The sequence below is a fragment of the Oncorhynchus clarkii genome, chromosome 5, assembly GCF_045791955.1.
Source record: "Oncorhynchus clarkii lewisi isolate Uvic-CL-2024 chromosome 5, UVic_Ocla_1.0, whole genome shotgun sequence".
In the NCBI taxonomy this organism is placed as follows: Eukaryota; Metazoa; Chordata; class Actinopteri; order Salmoniformes; family Salmonidae; genus Oncorhynchus; species Oncorhynchus clarkii.
The window spans coordinates 42873453-42896828 of record NC_092151.1 but is presented as its reverse complement, the minus strand read 5'-3'; the positions used below and the strand labels follow the sequence as shown (position 1 = coordinate 42896828).

Here is a 23376-nt window from a genome sequence, read left to right as displayed (position 1 = left end):
TTTTGCACGGCCAATTTTTCAGTTTTTGATTTGTTAAAAAAGTTTGAAATATCCAATAAATGTTGTTCCACTTCATGATTGTGTCCCACTTGTTGTTGATTCTTCACAAAAAAATACAGTTTTATATCTTTATGTTTGAAGCCTGAAATGTGGCAAAAGGTTGCAAAGTTCAAGGGGGCCGAATACTTTCGCAAGGCACTGTATATAAAGATACCGAATGCTCTTGAAAGAAAAAGCCAGAGTTAACATTTACATTGTTGATTGAGGACTATAAGGGTCAAATCAGACAAATTGTGTGAGGGGGGATCCATCGAGACTTAAACGTAAAAACAGCATTCTTCCCCACCAAACAGCCTCGTTGGACATGCGTTTCATGCATTTTGGTTTGAAAGTAGCCTTACTCTGTAACTTCGCTCTCACTCCCCCTGACACCTAAGCCCTCACCCCTGACCTCCCAGGGCCTCCTGCAAAACCCTCTAATCACAGTATCTCTGACAGGGAGTTACTCCAGGAGTAGACAGGTTTATGGGGCATAGGGCTTCTCCACTCCTCATGTGAGTGGAGTATTAGCTATAAATATATATTTTTTTTCTTTAAATATGCATGACTTACAGACATGGAGTGTTCCATGTTCCTGCTGGTAGTAGGTCTCCACCTGGATGCAGGGAAATAATAGTCCCACTAAGCGCAAACCAGATGGGATGGCGTGTAGCTGCAGAATGCTGTGGTAGCCATGCTGGTTAAGTTTGCCTTGAATTCTAAATAAATCCCAGACAGTGTAACCAGCAAAGCACCCCCAAACCATCACACCTCCTCCTCCATGCTTCACGGTGGGAACCACACATGCAGAGATCATCCGTTCACCTACTCTGCATCTCACAAAGACACAGCGGTTGGTACCAAAAATCTCTAAAATTTTGACTCATCAGACCAACAAACATATTTCCACCATGTCCATTGCTCGTGTTTCTTGGCCCAAGCAAGTGTCGTCTTCTTATTGGTGTCCTTTAGTAGTGGTTTCTTTTAGAGGTCGACCGATTAATCGGCATGGCCGATTTCAAGTTATAACAATCTGTAATCTGCATTTTTGGACGCCGATTATGGCCGATTACATTGCATTCCACCAGGAAACTGCGTGGCAGGCTGACCACCTGTTACGCGAGTGCAGCAAGGAGCCAAGGTAAGTTGCTAGCTAGCATTAAGCTTACCTTATAAAAAAATCAATCTTCACATAATCACTAGTTAACTTTACAAGGTTGATGTTATTACTAGGTTAACTTGCTTGTCCTGCGTTGCATATAATCAATACGGTGCCTGTTAATTTATCAGCGAATCACAGCCTACTTCGCCAAACGGGTGATGATTTAACAAAAGTGCATTCACGAAAAAAGCACAATCGTTGCACGAATGTACCTAACCATAAACATCCATGCCTTTCTTAAAATCAATACACAGAAGTATATATTTTTAAACCTGCATATTTAGTTAAAAGAAATTCATGTTAGCAGGCAATTTTAACTAGGGAAATTGTGTCACTTCTCTTGCATTCATTGCACGCAGAGTTAGGGTATATGCAACAGTTTTGGCCGCCTTGCTCATTGCGAACTAATTTGCCAGAATTGTAAATAATTATGAGATAACATTGAAGGTTGTGCAATATAACAGCAATATTTAGACTTAGGGTTGCCATCTGTTCGATAAAATACGGAACGGTTCCGTATTTCACTGAAAGAATAAACCGTTTTTCTTTTCAAAATTATAGTTTCCGGATTTGACCATATTAATGACCAAAGGCTCGTATTTCTGTGTTTATTATATTATAATTAAGTCTATGATTTTATATTTGATAGAGCAGTCTGACTAAGCAGTGGTAGGCAGCAGCAGGCTCGTAAGAATTCAAACTTTACTGCGTTTGCCAGCAGCTCTTAGCAATGCTTGAAACACAGCGCTGTTTATGACTTCAAGCCTATCAACTCCTGAGATTAGGCTATTAAAGTACTAAAGTGCCTATAAAAACATCCAATAGTCAAAGGTATATGAAATACAAATGGTATAGAGAGAAATAGTTGATGCGTCATAATTCTTATAATATCTATAACCTCAAACTGGGAATATTGAGCCACCAGCATTCATATGTTCTGTGCAAGGAACTTAAACGTTAGCTTTTTTACATGGCACATATTGCACTCGTACTTTCTTCTCCAACACTGTGATGTTGCATTATCTAAACCAAATTGAGCATGTTTCATTATTTATTTGAGACTAAATATATTTCATTTGTATTATATATTGTTCATTCAGTATTGTTGTAATTGTCATTATTACATACATACATATATATATATATATATCATCCGATTAATCAGTATCAGCTTTTTTTGGTCCTCCAATAATCGGTATCGGCGTTGAAAAATCCTAATCGGTCAACCTCTAGTTTCTTTACAGCAATTTGACCAAGAAGGCCTGATTCACGTAATCTCCTCTGAACAGTTGATGTTGAGATGTCTTTTACTTGAACTCTGTGAAGCATTTATTTGGGATGCAATCTGAGGCTGTTAACTCTAATGAACTTATCCTCTGCAGCAGAGGTAACTCTGGGTCTTCCTTTCCTGTAGCACTTGATGGTTTTTGCAACTGTACTTTGAGAAACTTTCAGAGTTCTTGAAATGTTCTGGATTGACTGACCTTCTGGCACGCCCTGACCTTTTTATGTCTCTATTTTGGTTTGGTCAGGGCGTGAGTTGGGGTGGGTGTTCTATGTTGTGTAGTTCTATGTTTTGGCCGGGTAGGGTTCTCAATCAGGGACAGCTGTCTATCGTTGTCTCTGATTGAGAACAATACTTAGGCTGCCCTTTTTCCCACCTGTGGTTGTGGGAAGTTGACTTTGTTTAGGGCACATAGCCTTTAGCTTCACTGTTTGTTTTTGTAGTGTTTATTGTTTTGTTCGGCGTCATTTTCCAAATAAAGAAAAAATGTACACTCACCACGCTGCACCTTGGTCCTCTTCTTTTAATGGCCGTGACACCTTCATGTCTTAAGGTAATGATGGACTGTCATTTCTTTGTTTATTTGAGCTGTTCTTGCCATAATATGGACTTAGTATGGACAAAATAGGACTATCTTCTATATACTAACCCTACCTTGTCACAACACAACTGATTGGCTCAAACGCATTAAGGAAATAAATAACACAAATTAACTTTTAACAAGGCACACCTGCATTCCAGGTGACTACCACATGAAGCTATTTGAGAGAATGCCAAGCGAGTGCAAAGCTGTCATCGAGGCAAAGGGTGGCTACTTTGAAGAATCTCAAATAGAAAATATTTTTTGATTTGTTCAACACTTTTGGTTACTACATGATTTCATGTGTTATTTCATAGTTTTTATGTCTTCACTATTATTAAAGAAAAACACTGAGTAGGTGTCCAAACTTTTGACTGGTACTGTATTTTTTATGGATACGGCTGGCTGCCCATGAGTCAGTCTTTTCTTTATGACTTTTGCGCAATTTTTGTTGTGATAATTGTCTACATTGGGCATTTGGCTGACCAGTGATGTGTGAATAGCTAGCTTACTAACATTTGCAAAATATGGGAGTAATGATATAATATATGGTGAGCAAACAGTTTGTAAATGCCTTATAAATGGTTTATTATGGACCCTTAAAATTAAGTGTTACTCTAGGATGTTGCTGGGCCCAGCACAGGTAGTGTGGACCCATGGTCTTCTGGTACCAGACAGCTCATAGGTGAGTGCATTTGAGCAATCAAGGAAACAAAGACACAGACACATACTGTATGTAATAGCACTTAGGAATGACAGACAGTGACAGCAGAGGAGAACAAGGTGAATCAGAGACAGACAGACAGGCAGAGAAAATGCAGCGACAGACTGCACAACAGGGAGGCAAGAGAGGCACAGTTATTAAGTAAGTTGTATCTCCGGTGGTGCTTTTATGTGTTGTATTTGTCTTAAACATGAGCTAGTTAAAAAATACCTGATTGAAAAAAGAGGAGCACTATGGGGGGTGCGTGCAGTGAGTGCACGGTGATGTGGGCTTATGTGGCTTAAATGCCAGGGCTGAATTTTTGTCCCAGTCGGCCCCTGGACCCATGATGGCGAGCTGGGGTGTGCAGACACCAAGAAACATTTTATCTTTGGAGGGTTCTTCCTATAAATATCTAGGAACGGTTCCACCAGCCTTATTAGCCTCTAAAATGTAATTATTTATGAAACACTGTATGTAATTGTTATCATAAGGCCTTTCTTTGAGAGCCTAGTTACAGTGCCTTCAGAAATTATTCACACTCCTTTACATTTCCCACATTTGTTGTGTTAGAGCCTGAATTTTAAATTGATTCAATTGAGATTTTGTGTCACTGATCTACACAGAATACCCCATAATGGAAAAGTGGAATTTTGTTTGTAGACATTTTTTGAAATGAATCAAACAAATGAAAGTACTGAGTACTGAATGTTATGGTAAGACTAAATAAGTTCAGGAGTAGAAATGTGATTAGCAAGTAAGTTGCATGGACTCATTCTATGTTCAATAGTAGTGGTTAACATGATTTTTGAGTAACTACCTCATCTCTGTACCCCACACACAATGATCTGTAAGTTCCCTCAATCAAGAAGTGCATTTCAAACACAGATTCAACCACAAAGACCATGGAGGTTTTTCAATGCCTCACAAAGAAGGGCATCAATTGGTAGATGTGTTAAAAATAAAATGTTGTTTCTCAGCAAAAAAATATTGCACCTTTTTGGGCCCTCACCAGTTTACATCTCTGAAAGAGGGAGAGGTGGGGCGAGAGAAGGAGTGCAATAGATATAGTAGGGTATCAGAGAGAGAAAGGGGGAGAGAGAAGGAGAGCGAGAGAGCCTGTCTCCTGTGTCAGACACAGGCAGCCCACTTGTGATTCACTGGGAGTGCACCTGCAGATTGAGTAGATAATGAAAACATGCAGATGAGTCTTGAATCACAGAGGAAGTAATTAACTGTTAACATGAGGAAGTGCTCTACTTTAGATGCCTTAGGAATGAACTTGGACCTACTCATCACATACTATGTGGTCTTCTTGGACTTCAAATCAAATTTTATTAGTCACATGCGCCAAATACAACAGTATTCAGTACAGTGAAATGCTTACTTACGAGCCCCTAACCGACAGTACAGTTTAAAAAAATACGGATAAGAATAAGAGATAAAAGTAACAAGTAATTAAAGAGCAGCAGTAAAAAATAACAATATATACACGGGGGTGCCGGTTAGTTGAGGTAGTATGTAGGTAGAGTTAATTAAAGTGACTATGCATAGATGACAACAGAGAGTGGCAATGGTGTGGGTGGGGGGGCAATGCGAATCGTCTGGGTAGCCATTTGACTAGATGTTCAGGAGTCTTATGGCTTGGGGGTAGAAGCTGTTTAGAAGCCTCTTGGACCTAGACTTGGCGCTCTGGTACAGCTTGCCGTGTGGTAGCAGGGAGAACAGTCTATGACTAGGGTAGCTGGAGTCTGACAATTTTTAGGGCCTTCCTCTGACACCGCCTGGTATAGAGGTCCTGGATGGCAGGAAGCTTGGCCATAGTGATGTAGTGGGCCGTTCGCACTACCCTCTGTAGTGCCTTACGGTCAGAGGCCGAATAGTTGCCATACCGGGCAGTGATGCAACCAGTCAGAATGCTCTCGATGGTGCAGCTATATAACCTTTTTGAGGATCTGAGGACCCATGCCAAATCTTTTCAGTCTCCTGAGGTTTTGTCGTGACCGTTTCATGACTGTCATGGTGTGCTTGGACCATGTTAGTTTGTTGGTGATGTGGGCACCAAGGAACTTGAAGCTCTCAACCTGCTCTTAACTTCTTGAATTCTTAATAGGAGTGTAAGCCGTGACTTCTAAAAACCCATATAGATTCACTAGGTTTTCCCACACTGTTGATTGTAAACCTACTGCTGAAAATGGCATAGTCTGCTCTAGGCAGTCACGTTTGGTCTCTAACCAGCCGAGCATGGTCTGTGTGCTGATGCCTTTGGGGGCGTAAATCATACTGACTGTTTGTCAGTGTACACCACGTGATTCATCAAAAATGTGCTTGGTGGTTAAGAAGAGCAGTCCGCTCCACTGTATCTCAGAGAGAAACACACACACTCTGATGCACACTCACTCACACACACACCATTTCCTCCTCTCTGTGTCAAGAGCAAACAGAGAGAATTAGGTAAAGAGAGAGTGATGTCCTCCAGCCAAGATGGATGTTGGTGTCCTGCTAAAGAACAAATCGCACACAAACCCAAAGCAAACACACTGCTGGTCTGTGAATGATCCACCCGAAATGCTCTCTCAATCATACCCCAGGGAACTGAGTGTGTGTGTGTACATACATGCATGTGTGTGTTGACTTTGAAAAGGAAAACAGAAAAAGAGGAGGGTAGAAAACCCTTGGTTGGGTTGGAATGTTAGTGTGTTTGTCATGTGTTTCAGCCTCTGACTCACCTTGAGATGATGTTTACTGTGAGTAAACCTCCATCTTTCATTACTGGCATAGGCTATGCATCGATGCCTCCATAGTAGAAATCCATTTCCTCTCTTGGGATGTAGTCAAATTGCCCTCAAGGTAAAAAAAGTTGTATTTTTTATTTAACTAGGCAAGTCCGTTAAGAACAAATTCTTATTTACAATGACAGCCTACCCCGGCCAAACCTGGATGACGCTGGGCCAATTGTGTGCCGCCCTATGGAACTCCCAATCACGGCCGGATGTGATGCAGCCTGGATTCAAACCAAGTACTGTCGTGACGCCTCTTGCACTGAGATGCAGTGCCTTTAGACCGCTGTGCCACTTGGGAGCCCCGAATGTAAATGTAACTGAATGCAGGTGAGAGAGGAGGGCTTGGTTGGGTTTTGCTCCTCGCTGAGGCTTGGCCAGTTGGGATTGATTTGTTTGATTAAATTATTGGTTATCTATCGCAATATATACTTACACTATATCCTCAGTGGATACATTTGGATTGATGCTGTATCTACAAGGGAAAGCAAAAGTGCTGACTGAGCTAAAGATGCGGTCAAGGATTTTTCTTCATCCTACGAAGGAGATATAGAGATATGGCAATTATCTTGTAACAGTGGTTACAAACAAGGGTTTGTCTGGTTCATACTAAAATCAGAGTCCTAAGTTTGTTTCTTTAAGCAGATTACTTTTGCAAGCCTCTGAGAAATGGTAATAAGAGGTGAGGTGCGTAAATTGCAGTGCAAGGCTGTTTTCACTGCATAGCAAAGTAATAATTTATCTCTTCATATTTCCCTGGAGACATATGTCTGCTCTCTTATAGAGTCTCTTCATGTTATTTCTAAATCCAGACACGGCAAGCTAAAAGAGAGACTATATGTCCTCATCCTGAAGTGAATAAAATATGTGCTATGCTGTATGCCAGTGGTCTGAGTCAAGATCACTTTGAGTCAAAAATGCAAGCCGAGATCTACCGCTCAGATCTTTTTTAAACAGGACTTTAAAAAAACGGAAGCCTATGCAACATTAACCAATTAAAAACAGTTCTGTAGCAATGAGGTTTGTGGCGCAGGCTATTGGCCCAATACATTATCACTGCAATTCTGCTTGAATTACACCGGCCAATGTTGTTCTTCTCAGACCATTTTGAAATTATATTTTTAAAATGTAGGTATATGATCACACTGGTAATAATTTGTTGTATTACTTGTGAGGCACAGCTAAGTAAGCATGATCATTTGCTTATTTTTATTTTTTTTAAACATGTTTTTTACTGGACTGATGGCTGCCTCTCACCCGACACGTCGTTACTCCACCCTCCTTCCCTCCGCTGAGAAAAGGGGACAGAGTCTTCCAGCTAGTAGCCTCATGCACCAATTCATGTTTCTCCTATGACCAGAGAAAGTGAAATATCCCTTGATATTAAAAAAGACAGAAGCCGCTAATAATTACAACTCAAGCTGACCTGAACACTTTGCTTAAACTCCTTCATTGCAGCTGCAGTGCTGGTTGTCGCTTGTGGAAGCTGGGAGAACCCGCATTTTGTGGCTTATGATGGTGTTGAACAAAGTGTTGACAGTGCTGAATAACAACTTAAAACATACACGTAAAAACAGCAGACTTTTGCTGTATTCGTTGAGTCTCTCTATAGTCATGGTTTTAAAAGTATTTTTACAGTCTATAGTGTGAGGAAACTGTGCAGACACGGTGTTCTGAGCTATCCAATTGGCCAAAGGTAGGCCTCTAGGTGCACTTGATTTTCTCTCTGGGAGTTCGACCTTCAGACATATTAAATGGTTATGTATGGGAACATTTTGCCTTCCCGGCGCTAGGGCTGCGGAATCAAGTGCACCTACCCCTAACAGCACGAAACAAAAAACAAAAAAAATAGGAACGCATGGCTTTATGGTTGGGGTTTTTACAGAAATGTTTGGTGACCGACTAGGAATGCCTTGGAGATGGACCAGTCGACTGGATGGAACGTGGTCGACCGGTTGGTGACCACTGCTGTATGCCATATATCGTTGAAACTATTTATTCTTCAAAAAATGACTGTCCATACAGAAGTCCACCATGGTATTTCAGAATACTTCATATGTTGCTTCAGAATGCATTAATAGCTACAGTATAATATGACTGTCACCCATCTTATATTCTGTCAATTAAAAACACTGACATCTACTTGAGAATGGCTTTGCTTGGCAACACATTTGAATGTGACTGAGACACTAATTCCTAACCTCTTGTGTTACACAGAAGTCCACTAAGGGGTCGGTGGTGCTGGACTTTGTGTTCAACCATGTGAACCTGGCAGAGACAGACTACTTCGGGCTGCGCTACTGTGACCGCAGCCACCAGACGGTCAGTCACCAATGATTTAGATAAACATATTTATACATATACAGATGTACAGTATACTCTCACTGTAGACCAGGGAAGGCTTTATGCATTTGGCATGCTTTTGACATTACATTATGAATAGTGCACCGGAGAGGAGATTTCCTTCCTTCATATACACTAATCGAAGTGGCTGGTGAGATTAGAAAGGGTATTTCCCTCTGAGGCAGATGTCTGGGATTGATATCTGAAAAGGGAAGCTTCAGCTTGCCCCAGTCAGTGAAAATAGTATGCGTTAGTATGCTTTAAAAGACAAGACAACAACAGTTCTGTGAATATTGGCAGAAGGTGCCATCACAGTGCGTCGCACGCAGGTCCAGGCCAGGCCATGACAGGGTAGAGTAGGGGTGGAAAGGAGTAGTAAATACTAATTCAGGGCCCCAGGGCTCCACACACTCAAGAGTACAGAGCCATAAAATAACACAATGATAGGCTGTGTGCGTCCCCAAAAGGCACCCTATTCCCTATGTAGTGCGCTGCTTTTGACCAGGGCCCATAGGGCTCTGGTCAAAAGTAGTGCACTATAGTGTGCCGTTTCAGACACAGACATAATCTCCCAACGTCCCCCCGCTCTCTCGCTCACATGGATGGGCGGTATCCTGTGCAATGCCTTCTGGGGGCTGTCGGCCAAGCCCTGATTTATCGTCAGACCTGCGCAGGATGAAAGCATGTCTCTGTACATGTGTCAAGACTCAAAAGCTATGTTTAAGTGAAAGAAAAACAGTAAAAGGAGACTGAAAATGTTGGAACACCAGCATCACTGTCTCTGTTTGACTTATCTAATGTATGACCTGACATGCATGCACTATGCACTATAAGCACACACCCAGTACAAGAGAGGATTCTTGTTTGAAAAAGAGAGATACATAGTTTTACTGTTAATGTCCCCGCTTAAAAGATAGACAAATTACATTGCCACGAGCAGAACCGCAGATATGAAAGATACAAGACGCTCTCACATAGTCACACACAGTATCTGCACAAGTGCACTTCACGCTGTTCACAGCGTGGTAGCCAGGGCACATAAACAGCAGATAAGTTGAGCCTCGCACTTCAACACTCTTAGTTGTTGTGGAAATTGACCCACTATGCTGTTTAATTTCTGCATCTAAGTCATATCGCTGAGTCTACCTTTAACCCACATAGCTCAGTTTGTTTTCCTCTTATTTCTCTCCATCACTACCCCTCTCTTTCCCCTCCTCTCTTTCTCTCTATGCCTCACCCCTCTATCTACCCCGTCGCTCTCTTTCTCTCTCTCGTTTTCCACCTTCACCCTTGTTTTTCTCAGGGTTGTGTTTTTCCAGTTTATCTACAACAGATTGAGTTTGTCTGACAACCAGTATCCTGTTGAGATAATTAGAGATGATAAATCTCTGTAACGCTGAGTTGATGTTCAACTATGTTTGACCGGGGGATCTGATTTAGAATTTTTGCCTACCGTGTTCTTTTTTTGGAGATAAGTTAATTAATAATTCTGTAGAAAATAATCTTATTGGATAGATACAGAACTTTTACGGTCTGTTTTATAGAAAATGTATTTTATCAATGTATACACAGCTTTTGTTTATGGCAGGTTATCCTCCCTGTGCTTGGGTAATATTTGGCCCAAGGGCGTGTTTGCATCAGCATGCACATTCACACCATTCCTACCCTCTGGAGTCGTAAAGGACATACCAACATAGATACTGTAGCAGGTTGATGTTTATTGTCATGAATCTTGCCCTAGAGGCAGATTTCCACTAGATGGGCCAGCTACAAAGTCAAAATTGTCTAGATCATAAAATTAAATGAAAACAAACATATTTAAGGTTATGGTTAGGATTTTGGGTTAGCAGTGTGGTTAAGGTTAGGGTTAATGGGGAACTGCCCCTGCTGATTTGGCCAATTTTTTTGGCTTGCTCCTCAAAACATTCTGGCGGCCATGACAGAAGCCAAACGTGAGTTGGCTTGAGTGTGGTTTGAATGGGTCAGTAGCCTACAGAGTAATATATAATTTATGTAGATATTTCAAAACCAGGGTTCCCCAAATATGAAAGACTGTAAAAACACCAGGAAATCATCACCAAATGATTTTAATTTTGGAAATATATTCCCAAGTATTTCGTATAGAGAAATTACTGTTTTAGTCAAATATTATATCTGTTTGGGCTTCTTTCGGTCAATTTGCAATCTAAACATTTTTTGTAATTATCTTCCAACCCCCCCAACCATCCACTCAATAAAAAAATTTGCCTGCTGCTGAATCTAGTTGATGATCCCTGTTCTAAACTAAGTGTTCTGATAACTTTCAAATGTAGTAACAGGTCCATGTAGTTTAAACAACCGTTTACATAATGCCATAGAAGTAGTGTTCTGCTAATATAACAACGTGCACCTTTCATTCCCAGACGATACAGACACTGTGCCTATCGGCATTTTGTCTGGTGGTAATGGGGCTACCTTGGCAAACATGTCAGAGTGGTCATACCTTCCTGTATGATGTCCCGTATACAACACGAGTTCCCTCCCCATATTGACTGATGCCTTTCAATTCAATACTTTATCAAGACAATACAAGTAAAAGTTGTCTAGTAAGTTTCCTGTAGTTCTTGACCAGGTTTGCACACACTGCAGCAGGGATTTTGGCCCACTCCTCCATACAGACCTTCTCCAGATCATTCAGGTTTCGGGGCTATCGCTGGGCAATACGGACTTTCAGCTCCCTCCAAAGATTTTCTATTGGTTTCAGGTCTGGAGACTGGCTAGGCCACTACAGGAAACATATGATCTCTGTAATTGCAAACAAAAGTTTCTGTACCAAATATTAAGTTCTGCTTTTCTGATGTATCAAATACTTATGTCATGCAATAAAATGCTAATTAATTACTTAAAAATCATACAATGTGATTTTCTGGATTTTTGTTTTAGATTCCGTCTCTCACAGTTGAAGTATACCTATGATAAAAATTACAGACCTCTACATGCTTTGTAAGTAGGAAACACTGCCAATTTTGCAGGTTATCAAATACTTGTTCTCCCCACTGTATATATTTTCACTCCTTCACTCATGCTGCCAAACATACCCTCGTAAAACTGACTATCCTACCGTTCCTTGACTTCGGCAATGTAATTTACAAAATAGCCTCCAACACTACTCAGCAAACTGGATGTATTCTATCACAGTGCCATCCGTTTTGTCACCAAAGCCCCATATACTACCCACCACTGCGACCTGTATGCTCTCGCTGGCTGGCTCTCGCTACATATTAATCGCCAAACCCACTGGCTCCAGGTCATCTATAAATCTTTGCTAGGTAAAGCCCCACCTTATCTCAGCTCACTGTTCACCATAGCAACACCCACCCATAGCACGCGCTCCAGCAGGTATAATTGCACTGGTCATTCCCAAAGCCACTTCCTTTGGCCGCCTTTCCTTCCAGTTGTCTGCTGCCAATGACAAACAAATTGCAAAAATCACTGAAGCTGGAGTCTTATCTCCCTCTCTAATTTTAAGCATCAGCTGTCAGAGCAGCTTATGTACCTGTACCTGTGCACAGCCAATCTGTAAATAGCACACCCAACTACCTCCTCCCCATATTGCTATTTATCTTCTTGCTCTTTTGCACCCCAGTATCTCTACTTGCACATCATCATCTTCACATTTATCACTCCAGTGTTAATGCAAAATGGTTATTATTTCGGCCTCTATGGCCTATTTATTGCCTTACCTCCCTACTCTTCTACATTTGCACACACTGTACATAGATTTTTCTATTGTGTTACTGACTGTACTTTTCAGCATTTATGGGTTCGATTACAGGCTCAAAATGGCCAGAAACAAATAACTTTCTTCTGAAACTCGTCAGTCTATTCATGTTCTGAGAAATGAAGGCTATCCCATGTGAGAAATTACCAAGAAACTGAAGATCTCATACAACACTGTGTACTACTCCAATTTGACAGAGCTTGAAAAAAATGTAAAATAGTAATAGGCAAATGTTGCACAATCCAGGTGTGGAAAGCTCTTAGAGACTTACCCATAAAGACTCACAGGTGTAATTGCTGCCTAAGGTGCTTCTACAAAGTATTGACTCAGGGATGTGAATACTTATGTAAAATGATATATTTCTGTATTTTATTTCCAATACATTTCCCCAAAAATTCTAAACATGTTTTCACTTTGTCATTATGCGTGTAGACATGTGAGCAAAACATCTCTTTAATCAATTTAGAATTCCGGCTGTAACACAACAAATGTGGAATAAGTCAAGGGGTATGAATACTTTGGTGAGCACTTTGCCAGAGCCCCCATAGCAGCATAGATCAGCTCTTGGCCCCTCATCATAGATACTGGTCGGTCTCTCTCACACACACACACACACACACCATTATCAATGGTGGTTATGATGAGCCTGGTGGAACCAACCTGATCGTTGTGTTCACCTTTCTGTTTCACTTCAGATATCGGCGGCAGGTAGCCTAGTGGTTAGAGCTTTGGACTAGTAACCGAAAGATTGCAAGATCAAATCCCAGAGCTGACAAGGTAAAAATCTGTTGTTCTGCCCCTGAACAAGGCAGTTAACCCACTGTTCCTAGGCAGTCATTGAAAATAAGAATTTGTTCTTAACTGACTTGCCTAGTTAAATAAAGGTAAAGTAAATTAAATAAATACCATAAAATGGGAAGTGAAACATAATGGTGAACAAGCAATAAGCTTGTTTCACCAGGCCTGGACATTATTTTCATCTAAGAAGCAGAAAATAATATCAGTTTACATAAAATACGTTTCACAATTGGGTTATCAAATGTATCAAAGTAATGAAGTGGGTTACCTTCTATATTTGTGAAGGTTAATGTCCGGATACTTGCCAACATGTGGCTGACTGTTCCATTCGTAGGAATGCTCACAGCGAAGACATGTCTGCATGATGCTGATCAGGGCCCCCTTGCTGGTATTCTCTATGCTGCATGTTCAGCTGCAAACTATAAATCTCTTGAACAACTGCAGCAGGCAATCTTATGAGGTGGTGTTGAATGAGAGGGCCTCTGACATGTTGATATAATAGATAGCCAAGTGGTAAATTTTAACATTCCATATAACACACATTACCTGTCGCTGTTGATGAAAGTGTCTGTGTCATCAGGGAATTAACTCAGGTCACTATCAGAGGCCTCATGATGGCGTGTCCTTTTCATAAGAGTTGTGGGAGACTCTGGCACCAACGGAGGAGGTGTTACATGGCACACTTTTAGTCTGAGGTCTTGCCTGACAAGCTGTGAAAATAGCAAGATAACAGTGAATGAAATGATTTTTGGAGGTTGCTAAACCATTGAAATCACATTACTGGACATGTTAGGATACTCATCTTTGCTCCTTCTGGTAGGTCCCAGCCTCCATTTATGGCCAGGGGATCAATCAGGCAGCCAACGGTGTACTTGTCTAACAGAAAAACAGGGTAAACGGTTGTCATTATCCTTTAATTATAAACATAGCTCGAGAAATAACGTAATCTTGTTTGGAAGCTAATTATATGCTTTACAGACGTAGTCTGACTGGCTCCAGATTGGATTGTATTCAGGCCGGTGGTGCCGTTACACTACGCAACCAACTGTGATATGTTTTGCTTTAGTACTGGGTTGGTTTGAGTTTGTTGCTTCTAGTTAGTACACTATTGTGGTCAGACACGAGTTAGCTAGTACCACTATAGCTGCATCCAATATATATTTGTGCCCTAGACATGGGTTGCACCTCGGAGGCTAATGTGACTGTTTTGTCTAAATTACACTAATTTAGTGGCATAAAAATATGATGACATTGCTAAAGTAGGAAAATAATTAGTAGGAAACAACTGCCATATTAAGATGTCGTCAAATTTACTTTAGAGAGATGGCATTGTTGCCATTACTGTTACTATCAAAGATAATCATAAAAGCTAACAATGCTAATCTTAGCTAGCTAAAATACGGTGGTCCCCTCAGACTTAGTTAGCTGGCTAAAGTTATACTGCATCTACATTCAATCTGGCGACATCGTGATAAAAGGTTTTCCTACTAATTATTTGTCTCCTTTTTCAATGTGATCGTGTTTCCAAGCCAAATCCGAGTTGTATTGATGTACGCTAACATTAGCCAGCTAGCTAGGTAGCTAGCTAGTTAAGTATATAGCTAGGTAGTTGGTAGCTAGCTAGCTAATGTCAGCTATGCTAGCAATGATAGTAGGGCCGGGCGATGTGGACTAGAAATCATATCTCCATTTTTTTTCTAACTAATGGGCGAATCACAATATATATTGTAGCTTGATTTTTTTTGTGTTCTCTAAATGAGCGTTGTTGCGCAATTAAAAGTCAATACACTGCATTTCAAACAGTCGGGAATAATCGAATTAATTCAGAGCGTGTAAAATTATACCTAAACTAAATATAAGCGGTCAAGCATAAGACCCACTAATAATCAAAATAGTTTAACCTGCTTTTTTGCAATAATTAATGATCTGTCTTTCAAGTCTATGAAAATGCAATTTTTGTTACAAATTGAACAATAACCATGCACAACGCACATTCACTAAATTACCAACTTCTGGTCGCAGGCAATATAGAAAATTAACAAAGGTTTCATAAGCAATCTCTCAAGCATAACTGCTAGTGAGTAGCCAGCTAGTCTTTATATTTTAAGCCTAGACAACTTGGATCTATTTTCTTGCAGAACAGAACAGTTGAACTGCTATGAATACACCATTCTGTCTGTCTCCAACTGTTTGAACAACATAGTGTATGTAGCGAATTCGGGAGGTGTAGCTCCAACCGGGACTCGAACCCGGGTCCAATGGCTCTCAAGTTAACACTTTAGCTGTTACACCAAGGTGTTTTAATGTCGCTACAATAGCCTGTTCACTTTGTTGAGATGTTGAAATCAAGTGGCCTACCTGGATAAGATGATTATTGTATTTTCTTTATTTTACTAGGCAAGTCAGTTAATTAAGGACATATTCTTATTTACAATGACGGCCTACCCCGGACGATACTGGGCCCGTTGTGCGCCGCCCTATGGGACTCCCAATCACGGCCGGATGTTTACTTATGAGAACGAGTTGCCAATTCCTTATAAAAATGTAAATGCATATTTTTTATGCTCATTGCACATTTATAAAACACAGACTAGACAGTTTGGCTAAAATTCTGCTAGTGGTACTGCAATGCTGCGCACGATAGAAACTGAAAAGTAATTCATACTCCCGTTTTAGTAGGGCAAACTTTTGGGAGTTAAGACATAAAAAGGGAATCATTGCAAACGTTACGTTCTCCTCTATTACAGTCAAATAATGTCTCAAGAAGATTATATTTCGTCTTTGTTGTGAGTGGCACGGGAGGCGCTTGGTGTCTGTGGGAATGGGAAGGTGTGCAGTGTACACAGCACAGAAGGAGCAAAGGAGACGAAACCAAAAACACAAACACTCAGAAAAAAATTAAAACTTGATTCTTGAGATGCAGGCATTTGGAACATCGTGCTAAAACATACATTCTAATCTAGATGATAGTGATAATAATTATCAAAATATACATAAACATATTCATATTTGGTCTAGCTACCGGTATACTCACCACCACTGGGGACCAACGAACTCTAACCACTTATTCCGCATGATACAGTCATGCGGCAGGGAATGCAAACCATAGATTTTGGCTGTGCATCTTGCTGGAAGCATGCATTGCATGGTTGATCCGTATAGTGCTTTTCAGTCTCAACTGGCCGTGATCTTTTGAACGTGTTGGTTTTGTGCAATGAAAAGAATGAGCCCCATTCAATGAAGGGAAGCGGAAAGGGAATTTGAACGTAGAGCTTGGCAAAGGGAGGCATGATTTTTTGACATAACTGTAATCCAAACGCAACCGTTATTTACTTGTGACACTGAGATTCCAAATTCAATTTTAGACCAAAATTATCCTATTTACACTTAGTAGTACATTTTGACACTAGAGTAAATGTTTCTGACTCGTATTGATGCCATATAGGCCATTTTCAAAGGGATTCGTTGTTTTTAAGGGGCAGTCAGTCTTTAATTCAGGGTTAGGTTTAAAATCGTATTTTATGACTTTATGGCTGTGCCAGCTAGTGACCACTCTGCAGCGCTGCCTCCTGGGAAAGATTTATGACAATAAATCCCAACCTCAGCACACCTATAATCAAAACCTATCAATTAAAATAGACATCTCTGTCATTTATATGGGACTGCCTGGGGCCATAACAGTGTTAATTTTGGTAACTATTTGACTAAAATACATTTTTTAGTCTTAGTCACATTTACATTTTTATAATTTCATCCTTTTTAGTTTGAGTTAATATCAGTTAACTAAAACCCTGGACAATTTTAGGCTAATTTTAGTCAGTCATCTTAGTCACACAGTGACAATTTTTAGTTTTTTATTAAATAATTAATATGTACCTTTAACTTCCATCATGTTCACATTAAGATAGCCTTGTCCTACTATCCCCTCCTATAGCTGGCACATTTCTATTGTGGCAGATTATAAACAATGCCAGCCATGATTTACCATATAGGCTTCGCCTTTGTAACAGGTTAAACAATTTAGGCATACAGTTTTTTTCCCCTCCAGTTATAACCTTGGGATGGGGGTAAATAACAGTGAGATTCAGAGCCTGGGCCTCTCAGTATTGGCCTATTGGAACAGAGTATGGGCCTCTCAGTCAGACCTATCAATCAAACTGTCCTAACTTAACTTCCTATTGAAGTGGTGCATGGTCCGGGCAGCCTCGCCCCATGATGACAGAACATTTTAATTTATTTATTATCTATCTATTATTAATTAGTTCCATTCACTGGGGGACTGAGCAGTGCTGAAGGGAAGAGAGACATAAACTCTCTCATAATTCTCATACAGAACAAGCTCTGATCCCATGTTTTTAAAATCCTTGAGGTGCATTTGAACAGATATAAATAGATCTAGCGGGGCTTTGTGCAGGTGCCATGAAAGCTGATAGACATAACCCATTAACTGGCCGTACTACACACATACACTACCTGCTTTAATAGATAAGGTTACTGTATAACTAAGGCTAGCATATTCCTTCATGTGCACACCATGATTAGATTTTTCTGTATAACAAAATAATATTCTTCAGTACATTTTCTTTATTATAACTGCATTATACTGCATTATAACTGCAGGCTATAAAGTATTACAAAAGGTTAATAAGTAGTAGGTTGTTGCTCAGGCTATCTTTCTAAGTGGAACTCCTCTGTCTTTGTCTGGTTGTCCATAGCGATACCGACCTGTCACTGTCAGCCACTGCTCTATCCCCAACATCTCATTTGCATTAATTAGCATGCACTGGAACACACCAGCTGCAGTGATGTGATTATTGTAAATTAGATAAGATTAACCAATTCAATTAACTTATTCTAATTCAGTCACAGACACAGCTCTAATCACGTTCCCCTGGTCACCAACATCTGTTCCGGTGTGTTCTGGGTCGTTCATTAGGCACCAAGCGGAAGAAAATGTAGTGAAACCGAGAGGGACTACCTTTCCTGAACATGTCCAATAAGACATTTTCATTTTTAATAGACAAATATAGCAAAATGTTTTGCTATGATGTGCCCTAGTGAATATGACCCTGGGGCCCATCTGTGGTGTGGTGAGGGTTTAGGTAGAAGGAAATGGGGATGGTGCACAGCATCTGTCAGTGGCATATTTAAGTCTGAAATAGGTTATTCAAGGCTAACCTACCTCATTACACTAACATTTATTCATCTCCATGCCCCAAAAATGCCCCAGAATCAAAAGATTGAGCTCACAGACGCCTCCCTTCCTCTAACATCCCCTGAATTTCCATCTTCATCTTGGCTAGTAGCTACATCTCCAGAAATTCACATTAAATATATGGAATGCATATAAAACAGGACCTGAAGCTGTTTCTTCATGCAAGGGGTGCGGTGCAATTCATTTATATCAGACATGTAAGCAGTTTCAATAATGTTATCAGCTCCATGATCTACAGTCATCTTAATGCATAAAACAGTGAGTGTATAATGCTATTTATTGCAGTCTCATTTTAAAACAGTTGAATCCTGTTGCTAAGTTATCACGTTTGTTTTGAAAGTTTGCTGCCGATGAGACTTGTTTAACCTCTCTGCGCACCGAACCCGTTAGCGGGATTAAATTCAACAACATACGATGATAAATAGCCATATTAAACATTCATGAAAATACAAGTGTCTCACATGGGTCGAAAACCTAGAATCTTGCTAATCCAACTGCGTTGTCAGATTAAAAAAATTATCTACTGCGAAAGAATACGATGCGATTATCTGAGAACAAAGCCCCATTAAAAAAAAACAATTTCAACCAGCACAGGCGTAACATCACAAATTGCAATAAAATAAACCGTTTACCTTTGACGATCTTCCTCTGTTTGCAATCCCAATGCTCATTGTTACACAATGAATGGTATTTTGTTTGATAAAATCCATTTTTATAGCCTAACACAAAACATTTTGTGAACCGCTTGTCGTGAATTCCGTCTCATTCCATTTTCGACGACATTCGATGTAAATACACACACTAAACTTGACTTTTCCAGTCATGTTTGGTTTCATTGCAATCAACTGGTTTGTTTGTAACACAACCAAACCTGATGGGTCATTTCGCGGGACGTATTGACTGAAAGAAACCGATTTGAAGTAATGACATCATTGTGCACCAATGATATGAACGCTGTTTCGTTGATTGACTGTATTTTAACCCAATGACCACTGATCGTCTTGAAATATAGCTGGGTAGATAGCCAAGGAGCTGAGGTAAATGGCAATATGTAATGTTTGTGTTGGAAGACCAACCCATGTAGTAAACTCCGGTGTAAAGAGGGTCATTCGCCATTGAAGATTCATACCGGAAGGAGCAACGCATGTTACGCACAGCATTGTTTTGGTAAAGCGCATATTCAGCTGTTTATATATCAATCAGTATGGCGACTAAGTCAGGGAAAGCTAAATCTAAGTCTAGATATACAGATGTAGACACAATTTTAGAAGAAATTGATCGGGAAAGTGAGACAGAGATTGTTGGAGGACGATTCATTTAGCGATTCCCAAATGGAGGAATATCTTTTGAACGGAGAGGGCATCGTTTTGGACTGGTAAGTTCTTCTCATGCTAATGCTGTTGTTTGAAATTAATAATATAAAATATTAGTTGTGATTTTTAAACATTCTTTAGTAGCAATATATACAAATTTAATGAGATGTGTAAAGTACACATTGGCTATACATTGTGCGTGGGGGTATGTTTATGACCCATAGTCTATGTTTGTGTGTGTATATATACATATTGTGGATTAGAGGGAGCATGGCAGAGATGCGTGTGTCTGCTGCTCCACCCCACCCCACCCCACCCCCACATGAAATAGCCTATTTGAGGCTGTTGAGGGGAGGGCAGGCCCACAACAATGGCCAAAGTGAAATGGAGGCAGTAGATACAGCTGGTCTGTTGTAATATAATAAAGACAGTAGATCTAGCAGGTCTATAATAATATATTCAATCTTATGTTCCCTGTACTCTATATATATATGTTTATTATACCTGTTGATACAGGGCTCATATGTGAAACTATTCTAACTGAACATTTTCTTTCACAGTGACACTGACTCCGAATGGGAGCCCCGAGTGCCACGGTGTTCATCCCCCACTGAAGCTGGTTCATCCAGCTCCTGCCACAAGTGATGTTCATCTGCCCAAATGTATTTCTGCAGGCATGGATGTGCCTCAGGGCCAAAAGGGCACAGCATGGAGGTGTTCTTTGCAAAATGAAGTCCCCCATCACCTGTACCACATGCTTGGTGACCCTCTGCTTTACAGCAGAAAGAGACTGCTATGGCACCTGGCATCAGCAGCACAATATTGTGTAGAAGACTGAGGGTCGTCCAAATATTGAAAGCGTTATTTTGTAAATGTATATATATGTTTTTTCTAAAAAAAAATTGGGGGGGGGGGGGGGGTGTGTTAGAATACCATTTTGGTATTTTGTATATAGTTATTCCATTAAAAATGTATAACTTCACCAATTTGGCCACTTGGGTACATTTGGGCTACTTGTGTGGGACACCTGGGTGACTTCATGATAAATGTCATGTTGCACACTCATTTTGGAAGTTATCATTCTGAAACTTTGCACAAGTACTGTTGCCCTCTTATGTTTTTCACTGAAATTGTCCCCATCATCCTATCTGAATGTTTGTTTTGTCTTGTTCATTTTAAAGATGATGATGATGATACAACAATAAAAATGAAAAAACATATGTTTTTTAAATTGTATTATCTAAACCAGATCTATTGTGTTATATTCTCCTACATTCAATTCACATTTACACAAACTTCAGAGTGTTTTCTTTCGAATGAAGAAGAATATGCATATCCTTGGTCCTGGGCCTGAGCTACAGGAAGTTAGATTTGCGTATTTCTTCAGGCGAAATTTAAAAAAGTAGGGGGGTAGCTGTAAGGGGTTAAGGTCCAATGCAGCCATTTTTTATCTCTATCAAATCATTTCTGGGTATCACCTTATTGTGATGGTCTTCAATTAAAATGGTCAATAAGTCTCAAGCAAGACTTTTGCTAGGACTGTCTGGGAGTGGTCTGAGTGAGGTGCCTAAATGGATGAACCTATGGGAGGGATATGTAACCTGAGAACTAGCTGTTATTGAGAGGTTTGAAACTCATTGTTATTGGTCTATTAATTTATACCATGTAGTGATGTCGCCAGGCGGGCCAGAACCCCATCCCACCAAAATATGCTGAAATTTTGGGCAGTCTTTTTAAACAGATCTTACACTAATTGGACATTATCATAATTTTCCCAATTTCCCAGTATTATTCCAACCTCATAGTGTGGAAATATAGATCAAATACAGGAAAAGCACATTTTGACTGCACTGGGACTTTAAGTTATTAAAAGAACAGAGGAAGAGAAACAGTGTGGTCAATCTGTTTTCCTCCTTACGATGGTTCCCAAGAGAAGCCTAAGCTGCAGTGACATGAGCTCTGACACAAAATCGTAGCAAAGCATGGGCTCACTTTGACCACAATGCAAATAATAATTTTGCAATAGAAGTTTGCAGTCATGATCATAAGAAGAAGCTCGACAACATCCCATCAGATAGACACCACTGCGCCTTAGCTGCTATAACCAATGATAAACACATGAATGTATTGATGTCTTTATGAGAAGAAAATAAATATAATGTTGTGACATACACCGGATAGATGCAGTGAAATGTGTTCTTTTACAGGGTCAGACTTACTAGTATGGCACCCAAATTAGAGTTAAGTGCCTATTAACAGATTTTTCACCTTGTCAGGTATTTGAACCAGCAACCTTTCGGTTACTGGCCCAACACTCTAACCACTAGGCTACCTGCCACCCAGTGAATATACTATATAACCAGTGAACATGTCGATGTGGATTGTTATGTTTGAGGTGAAGACATGTTCCAATATCCACACTAGCATACTACTTTGAATGCATACCTTTCCTTCAAAGTCATATATTAATGTGGGTGTTGGAACATATCTAGTTAGCTTCATGTACTGTAGGTTATTCTTGTTTGAGACCTCCACAGTGTTTATATTACACATTGTCACGTAGGGTAATTGTACATTGTGTTCAGAGCGGCATTGAACATGCTCAATGATTAGCCACTGAAAAGGCTGTTTAAAGCAGGATGTTCTATTGTAAACCCACTGCTGTTGGGAGGGATGTCCCTGTACTCTGCTAGAAGAAATGTTTCTATATAGAACCAAAAAGCACCCTTATTTTAGCAGTGTACTCTGCTTTTTCTTTGAACCACTTATGCTATGTCACATTATACAACACGTTTCCCCAACTGGTGGGCCGCGGGACTAATTTGGCCCGGGGGTGGTTTTGTTTGGACCCCAAATTTTCTGAGCAAAGCAATCTTTTTAGAATTTTCATTGTTGGTCATAAAAGACTGTAAAAACACCAGGAAATCTGTTGCCAAGTATTCTTACTCATAATAGAGAGACACGTGATCATATACAAATGTTAGCAAGGTTTTAGTCAAATATTGTATCTGGTTGGGCTTCTTGCGGTCAATTTTCAGTCTACACATTTTTGTAATTATGTTCCTGCCCCGCGGCCATCTGCTCAATAAAAAGTAATCCTGCAGCAGAATCTAGTTGATGATCTCAGTTGTATTTTGCCGAATCAGTGTGACATAAGGACATTGTGCAGGCCAAGCAGTCTTGCAGGAGGTACTGTGCTTTTATTTTATTTCAAGCACTTATGTCACATTATAAAGCATTGTAAGGCTGTTGGTTATAGGTCTTGTAGTTGACAAACGCTGACAATGCGTCATCAGTGCATTCGACTGCAAACTTTAATGCTGAGACTCTGCATTACACATAACGGGGTATAAAATAAATAATATGGGGAGAGGGAATGGTGACACCTCCACACACTA

General features: G+C 40.2%; 1 protein-coding gene across 3 annotated transcripts in view; it reads left to right on the top strand.

Moving 5' to 3' along the window:
* The window catches only part of LOC139408883 (erythrocyte membrane protein band 4.1 like 4A), an 89769-nt gene that overhangs the window by 25712 nt on the left and 40681 nt on the right, over window positions 1-23376 (top strand). For all 3 annotated transcript variants that reach the window (XM_071153305.1, XM_071153306.1, XM_071153307.1), the window contains one exon: window positions 8767-8871. In XM_071153305.1, the coding sequence (XP_071009406.1) occupies window positions 8767-8871 (105 nt within the window). The remainder of the gene's footprint in view (window positions 1-8766; window positions 8872-23376) is intronic.